At 45.7% G+C, this 8,888-nt stretch overlaps 1 protein-coding gene across 1 annotated transcript in view; it reads right to left on the bottom strand.

The window, feature by feature from the left end:
• pgls (6-phosphogluconolactonase) overlaps positions 1–390 on the bottom strand; it is a 9,523-nt gene extending 9,133 nt beyond the window's left edge. Inside the window, exon 1 of the mRNA XM_048617985.1 lies at positions 53–390. Within this exon, the coding sequence (XP_048473942.1) occupies positions 53–337 (285 nt within the window). The 5' untranslated portion in view covers positions 338–390. The remainder of the gene's footprint in view (positions 1–52) is intronic.
• Between the last annotated feature and the right edge of the window lie 8,498 nt (positions 391–8,888).

Genomic DNA, 8,888 nt, shown 5'->3' with positions numbered 1-8,888 from the left:
GCAGCTACCCCCTGACCTGTGACCCCCCCCTCCTTTGCAGTTACCGCCTCACCCGGTACAGGCCGCAGGTGCTGTCCGGGCTCTCGAACGGGACCAGCCTCTCGTCACAGAAGCCGAGGACCCAGCGGCTCCAGTTGGCCCCAGGATGCTCGGGTTCCCGGGCCGCAGCGTCGGGAAGCTCGGCCGCCAGCAGCGATACCAGGCTGCCCCCGGACACCGCCACGGCGAAGCGGCCACGCTGGCTAACCGCCCGGGCGGCCTCAGCCAACACGAAGCTGCTCAAAGCCGGGCCCAGCTCCCGGGCCGAGGGAAACACACAAACCCGCGGGGCAGCCATCCCAACTGAGGCGGCTCAACGAACAACCTCGCCCACATCCACAGAACACGCAACGGATTCGCCCGAACCGCGTCCAATGCCACCGACGATTGGTACACATCACTGTCACTCACTGGGTCACTCTCTATGAATGGTCCATCTTCCTGTCACTCACTCGGCTACCGTCTTTGATTGGTCCTGTGCGCTTCCCGTCCACCTCCATGATGATCTAGCCTGCCGTCAATACTCTTATACGAATGGTCCACATCGCTGTCACTCAGCAGGTTACCATTCTCCATTGGTCCATCCCGCAGTTCGCCGTCACCTTCTCCTTCTCTATTGGCTGAGCCTACCGTCAATTAGCATTTCTCCACACTGATTCGTGGCTCCCTTCCACAGTCGCAGCCCCCTCAAACCTGAATGGTTTACTCGGCGGTCAATCACCGGCACTCCAGCTTGATTGGGTTACCACGCCGTCGTTTTGCTAGCCTTCCATTTCTATTGGCTTGTTGTCCCGTCAATCATATGGTCCAATCACCTTTTAATTCGATTGGGTGATTCCAACGCCAGTCTTCCTCTCCGCGTATTGTAAGGCGGATCTAGGTTTCTCACATTTAATTGGTTGTGACCGGGGCGGTCCGACTCCCCAGCCTTAATCTGATTGGTGGTGGAACATCACTCTCCCCAGTAACAGCCCTTTATCACTGATTGGTGGATTAGAAACTGCACAATCACTGCCTTCACTTGGAGCGAGGAGCGGGCCTTTCAGCCCATTGAGTCCGTGCTATCCCTCTTACACCACACAGCCAATAGCATTTGTCCCATCCTGGCTTCTCAACAACACATTCTATTCCCACTTCCTAAATATTGCAATATTGAGAAACATGTTGCTGAAGGCATTAGTCTTGCCCTCATCAGGACAATACGCAAGAATGCCAAATTTCAAACGTTCATAATAATTTATAATACAGGAGGAAACGGTACAGACAGATTTGCAAGTTGACTCTGATTGTTATCTCTCTGGCACAGACTTGGCCAATGAGCAACAAGACTCCCCAGTCTCACTGGCAATTCTAAGAAGCACTCAACTTTTAAAGTCATAGAGTTGGACAACACAGAAACAGACCCTTCAGTCCAACTCATTCATACTGACCAGCTAGCCTAAATTAATCTAGTCACATCTACCACCATTTGGACCATATCCCTCTAAACCCTTCCTATTCATAAACCCATCCAGATGCCCTTTAAATGTTGTAATCGTACCAGCCTCCACCACTTCCTCTGGCAGCTCATTCCATACACACATCACCATCTGTGTGAAAAAGTTGCCCCTTAGGTCCTTTTAAAATCTTTCCCCGTCACCTTAAAACTATGCCCTCTAGTTCTGGACTACCTTACCCCGAGGAAAAGACCTTGGTTATTCACACTGTCCATGTCCCTCATGATTTTATAAACCTTATAAGATCACTCTTCAGCCTGCAATGCCTAACCAATAGATTTTTGTTTCCAGCTTTAAATTTTAAACAATTGATCTAGGGCCAATCATTATCATTTGTGAAAGACACTTCCAAACTCGACTGGGATTATTTTCCTTAAAGCAGAGAGGGCTAAGGGGGAACCGATAGAGGTGTACAAAGTTAACAGGGGCACAAATAGAATAGATAGGGAGAAACATTTTACTTTAGATGGATGCATCAAGAACTGGGGTCTTAATCCAGGAACCTCAGTAATACTGGGGCACAGTTTATAAGCAAGGCGCAGGGGGTTTCAGAAGGAATGTGAGGGAAAACATTTTCACCCACAGGGTAATGGGTATCTGGAACTCACTGCCTAAAAGGTGGAAGAGGTGGGAACCCTCAAGACATTTAGGAAGTAGATTGATGACTACTTGAAACACCACTGTATCAAAACTATTGCCTGAGTGCTAGGAGTTGGCATTAGAATAGATAAAGGCTTGATCTCTGGTGCAGGCAATGATAGGCAAAAGTGTTTTTTGCTGTACAATGAAAACTCCATTACCCCTCTCACCCTAGGCAGAAACAAGTGATTCCTAATGCTGCTCTTGAGAGGAATGACTCTACAAAGAGCAGGAGGCTACAAAATAAAGAGCCTTAAGTTCTTGCTCTGGCTTTAATTTCTGCTGCATTCCTCTGTGTATATTTTCTACCCCTTCTTGTCACACCCTCCATTATAATATGCCTCTTCGCTATCCTGCATCTACAACAGGCTTAGCAAAATGAACTGCAGCACTGTGGCTCAGTGGTTAGCACTGCTGCCTTGCAGAGCTAGGGACGCACGTTCGACCCCACCCTCGGTTGATTGTCTGTGTGGAATGTGCACATTCTCCATGTGTCTGTATGGGTTTCCTCCCACTCTCCTCCCAAGGCGTAGCAAAAGTTACATGGATTGGCCATGGGTAACCTGGGATTACAGGGATGGGATAGGTGAGGGTGGGATGCTCTTTGGAGGGTTGGTGTAAACTTGATGGGCAAAAGGCCTGCTTCCACACAGTAGGGATTCTTTGAAAGCTGATCTGTAACATGCTAATCTGTGCAAAGAGAGATTAGGATAGGGAAGGGAACTAGGCTTTAAGGAGCATCTTTAGGGAGAATCATCTTACTGAATAGCTGAGTGATCTACTCCTGCTCCTAACTGAGGTGTCTGTCTGAATTCAGAGCACAGGGCCTAAGGAGCTGAAGGCTCAGTTACCAAATGATGACCAGAACAGTGCAACAGACCTAAAGCAGATGGGTGCCAGGAGGGTCCAGAGAGACAAACCCAACGACCACAAAGGGATTTGAAACAAGAATGAAAATTTTAACATTAGTATTTGGTGACTGACTTTTGCTTTTCAGTTGCTTTGCTGTACAAAAGATTGTGCTGAATCAGATGGTTTGGCAAGGTCCAACTGTGATATGATTAAGCAAACTCAACACAACCTTTGTTGAGCTGTTTAGTACTGGAATAGCTAGCTATTAACTTTATTACTGAAAAGCTGCTGAGGTACTGTACATAGATATTCAACAATGGCTTACATATATTCAGTGCCTTGAACGTCAATCCCAAGATGTTACAGGGTCATTAACAGATACAACTCAAAACCACATCAAGGCAAATTAGGATGGGTGACAAACTGAGTCAGAGTTATGTTTTAAAGATGGTTTTTAAAGGGGGAAGAGAGATGTGCCGAGTCTTAGGGAGGGAATTCCAGAGTCTGGGTCCTGGGCATCTGAAAACCAACTGGTGTAGCAATTTAAATCAGGAAAAGGTGGATTCGGATTGCAGAGAGCTTGGTGGGTTGTAGGACTGTAGATGAAAGTACTGCTGTACTCTCTTAGAAACATTACTCACAGCTGCGGTTAATGCAGCCAACAGAAACATGCTGTTTTTCCAGGAATTATCCTGCAATGCACAAAAATCTTAAGAAATACAAGGCATAGGCCATTTGGCCCCTCAAACCTGCACACCGTTTAATAAGACCTTTACTGTGGTCTTAACAACATGCTCTCGGCTGCCACTAACATGGCTAGACTGGCACGTCATAAAACCCCAGCCTCCACTGCTCTCCATGGTCAAAATCTCCAAAGTCAGTCGAAGAAATTTTTCACCTCCGTCCTAAACAGGAGACCTCTTACTTTAAAACCACCTCCCCTTGATCTAAACTCCTCCACAAGAGGAAACATTTACAGTATAAATCCTCAGTATTTACTTACAGTATTTGGAGTGTCAAGCCTCTGCAGAATCACGTACATTTCAACCAGAAACAAAATCAGAAATTGCTGGCAAAGCTCAGCAGGTCTGGCAGCATCTGTGGACAGAAATCAGAGTTAACGTTTCGGGTTTAGTGACCCTTCTTCAGAACTGGTGGTAGCTAGGAAAAGCTTGGTATATATGCTCGAAAAGGGGTGAGGGGTGAATAAACGATAGGTGGAGATAGGGCCCAGAGAGAGAGAAACAGAACCAGAATTTGCTGGAAAAGCTCAGGAGGTCTGGCAGCATCTGCGGAGAGAAATCAAGAGTTAAGCTTTTGGATCTGAGGAAGGGTCACTGGACCCAAAACATTGACACTGATCTCTCTCCACACTTGCTGCCAGACCTGCTGAGCTTTTCCAGCAATTTCTGTTTTTGTTTCTGATTTCCAGCATCCGCGGCTCTTTCGATTTTTTCCTTACAGAATTCCTACAGTGTGGAAACAGGCCATTTGGCCCAACAAGTCCACACCGAGTCTCTAAAAAGCATCCCATCCAGGCCCATCCCCCTTAACTATAATCCTGCATTTCCCATGGCCAACACACTTAACCTACACATCCCTGGACACTATGGACAATTTAGCATGGCCAATCCACCCTAACCTGTACATCTTTGGACTGTGGGAGGAAACCGGAGCACCCAGAGGAAACCCACGCAGACACGGGGAGAATGTGAAAACTCTACACAGTCGCCCGAGGGTGGAATTGAACCCGAGTCCTTGAGCTGTGAGTTGCGAGAGAAAAACAGTTGGGCAGACAAAGGAATGGTAAAGGTCATGGAGACAGTAAGGACTGCAGATGCTGGAAACTAGAGTCAATACAAGTGGAGTTGGAAAACCTGACTGATGAAGGTTTTTGGCCCAAAATGTTGACTTTCCTGCTCCTCGGATGCTGTCTGATCGGATGTGCTTTTCCAGCTTCACATTTATTGGCAACGGGTAGAGTCAGCCTGGGAGAATGAATAGCATTTTTTTTTCGAATAGACCCAAACTTTTCTCATAAGACAACCAGATAACAGGTCCAGAAGCAAGCAAGGAGCAAATGAGGATTGTATTTTAAACACGGTCAGTTGTTAGGATCTAGAATGAGACCGAAAGGGTGCAACAAACAAATTCCATTGTAACTGAAAACAAAAAATGCTGGAAATCAAACAGGTTGGGCAGTATCCATGGAGAGAGAGCAAGCTAATGTTTTGAGTCCAGATGACTCTTCATCAGAGCTGAAGTGAAAAGTGGAGGGGGCAGCATTTATGCAACAGTGTGGGGGTGGAGTGTGGGGGAAGAGAGGTTGCTGAAAGTACAGATTAAGTGATCGGAATGTGAAAATGGCAGAACAATGGTCTGTCTAATTGCAAACAGGAAAGGACAGATAGTCCCATTGGAGTGGGGGGCGGTGAGAGGGGAGAGAGGACATGGAGACAGTGAACGCAACAAATAAAGCTAAAAGAAAGGGAAGGAATGGAATTGGGTTCACAATCTGTGTACGTTGTTTCAACAGATTCAATAGTAAGACTTGAGAGGCATTTGGAATAAATACTGGAAGGTGGGAACTTGCTGAGTTTGGGAAAAGAGAGCGTGGCAAGAGTGGGACTAATTGGAGGGCTCTTTCAAAGAGCCGGCAGAGTCACGATGGACTGAATGGCCAGCCCTGTATGGTACAATTCTAATTTGTCTGAAGGAGCTGCCTTCCATAAATTACTGAGATTTTGAAAAAAAAACCTTTTCCTGTTAAGAAGAGATTTTGCACTCAGCATTGAGGGGAAGGAAAGTGATGAAAAATCCTATTCAGCCTCAACCGACTGGCCCTCCTAATGGTGGTAAAAATGGAAATGAGGCAGTTCCCTTCAAGCAAAAAGCATATAGAAAAGCCAAAAGGTTTTATCTCTGGGCCATGCCTGTGCATATCCTCACGTATGGCCTCTCAAAATGGTCCTCATAAATTACATTGTTGAGCTGGAAATTGTTCACTGTCCTCCTCTTGATTAATAGCAGCTATGACAAAGGCCCTTTCTTATTAAGAAAAGGCAGAGGCCCACGATTTCCTGAACTAAACAGGAAAGATTCCAACTCCAGCAAAAAGACAGGCCTTGGTCTCCCACGGTCTGATCCTTTAAAGACATTGGTGAGGCCACTTATGGAATACTGTGTTCAATTCTGGTCTCCCTGCTATGGGAAAGATGTTGTTAAACTTGAACGGGTTCAGAAAAGTTTTACAAGGATGTTGCCAGGGTTGGAGGGTTTGAGCTATAGGGAGAGGCTGAATAGGCTGGGGCTATTTTCCCTGGAGCGTCAGAGGCTGAGAGGTGACCCTGTAGAAGTTTATAAAATCATGAGGGGCATGGATAGGGCGAATAGGCAAGGTCTTTTCTCCAGGGTAGGGGAGTCCAGAACTATAGGGGCATAGGTTTAAGGTGAGAGAAGAAAGATTTAAAAGGGACCTAGGGGCAACATTTTCACGCAAAGGGTTGCGTGTATGGAACGAGCTGCCAGAGGAAGTGGTGGAGGCTGGTACAATTACAACATTTAAAAGGCATCTGGATGGATATATGAATAGGAAGGGTTTAGAGGGATATGGGCCAAATGCTGGCAAATGGGTTGAGATTAATTTAGGATATCTGGTCGGCATGGACGTGTTAGACCAAAGCATGTGTTTCCATGCTGTCCATCTCTATAAGATCGCAGAAGCTCAGTGGGAATGAGGGCTGGGATTGAGAGGCTGCTACCAATGGAACTTCTTCAGTGTGAGAACAGTGGCTTTTCGAGTGGCCGCGATCTGTCATCAGCTCACCCTCCGCAAGAGTCCTGGGAAAGAAGTGAGAGTCTACCTCATGACCCGGGCCCATGAATGGAGGATCAACAATCTGCAGGAAGCTTCATTCAGAAATAACTGGAGCACTGGAGAAAAATCACAAAGCGGCTCTTGGCAGACTAGAACTCATTCATTGTGGAAACTCAAGTGATTGATTTGGAGAAACAGAATGCGGAGAAGCTTAAAGGCTGAGTTTTCGTGACCAAGCATAAAAATACAGTTGACAAAAGAAATCGGGAACATGAGGTTTCTCTCCATCTTTTTTACTGAGCTGGGCTTATTTAAATGTCTTGGAAACCCGACTGTAGGAGAGTCATTTTACAAGAAAAAAACCTTAAAGTTACAGAACTGCTGCATCTTCAAGGTAGCACAGATATAGTTCTTATAGTTGTATGTAGAACTACAGGTCTTAAGTCTAAAGGTTGCAAAAGGTAGGTATGGACGAGTTGGGCCGAAGGGTCTGTTTCCATGCTATGTGGCTGTATGCCATGGATAGAAAGACAGATCAGGTTACTGAGTTGGAGGGCCAAATGAATTACCCCATTTTCTATGTTTATACACATCAGACGTCTCTCAGCCAAATAAACAAACCTGGTTGCGATGGACTGCATTTCATCCAGAAACACTGGAGGAACAGAGTAAGAGTGAGAGAGAGATTCTGGGCATCAGCAATAAATAACAGTCATAGAATCCCTACAGTTTGGAAAGAAGTCATTCAGCCCATCAGGTCTGTACCCATCCTCCGTACAGCATTGCACTCAGCCCTAGACACTATCCCTGCAACTCTGCAGTTACCATGGCTAACCCATCCAGCCTGCACATCCCTAGGCACTACTGAACAATTTAGCACTGCCAATCCACCCTGACCTGCACATCTTTGGACTGTGGGAGGAAACCCACGCAGACACGGGGAGAACATGCAAAGTCCACACAAACAGTTGCCCGAGGCTGGAATCAAACCTGGGTCCCTGGCGCTGTGAGGCAGCAGTGCTAACCACTGAGCCACCGTGCCGTCCTTTGCAGCATTCTTTTACAGAATATCTCAAAGCACTGTGCATTGAGTGTGGTGGATACGGAGCACTAGGTAACATGTGGGCAAGTGCATCAAAAATAGACAAAACTTCATGTAGGAAAAGAACTTTTCATTCTTCAGTCCTTGCCTCTTCCCTGGCTGCTATTTGATGTTGAACCTGTTTTTTGCACTTGATGTTGCACAGTTTTCAAACCCATATCAACTCCATCAAGACTGCCTACTTCCACCTTTGTGATATCACCCATGAGGCCTCTTTTGGCGTACTGTGTCCAGTTCTGGTTGCCCTGTTATAGGAATGGTATTATTAAATTGGAGATGGTTTACCAGGATGTTGCCTGGAATGGAGGGTTTGAGGTATAAAAACAGGCTGGATAAACTGGAACTTTCTCCACTGAAAAGATTGAGGGGTGACCTTACAGAGGTTTATGAAATCATGAGGGGCATAGATAAGGTGAATAGCAAAGGTCTTTCCCCTAGGGTAGGGGAATTCAAAACAAGGGGGCATATTTTTAAGGTGAAAGGAGAAAGATGTGATCCATAGCCAATTAAATACTTCTTGAAGTGCAGTCACTGGTGTAATGTACAAAACAAGGCATTTACCATTTTAATTAAAATGAAAACACTCAGATGTATTTGACAGTGTGCATCCAGCCTGTTTTTCAAAACAGAATCAGCTGGTAATCACTCATATTTTAGGGATTAGTGTACAGACTCAAATTTGTATTGTAATCCCATAGAGTCACTATTCCTTACTCAAATAGAATGTGTGCTTAAGGCACATTGCAGATTGTAATGTATACAAAGTATACTTACCTGAGTGTGTGGTGCCAGTGAACACAGTTAATGTCTCTAAATGTGACATTGGAACTAAAGTCTGGTGAAATCCCACTTCTGCCATGATAAGTTCAGCTTCCTCCTCCTTCTTAACCATTTGGGTACCATTCCATAGCCAAGAATAATCTTCACTCTCACATAGTGAATA

The sequence above is a fragment of the Rhincodon typus genome, chromosome 38 (genome assembly GCF_021869965.1).
Source record: "Rhincodon typus isolate 14 chromosome 38, sRhiTyp1.1, whole genome shotgun sequence".
NCBI classification, from domain to species: domain Eukaryota; kingdom Metazoa; phylum Chordata; class Chondrichthyes; order Orectolobiformes; family Rhincodontidae; genus Rhincodon; species Rhincodon typus.
This window is presented reverse-complemented; position numbering and strand designations above follow the sequence as displayed.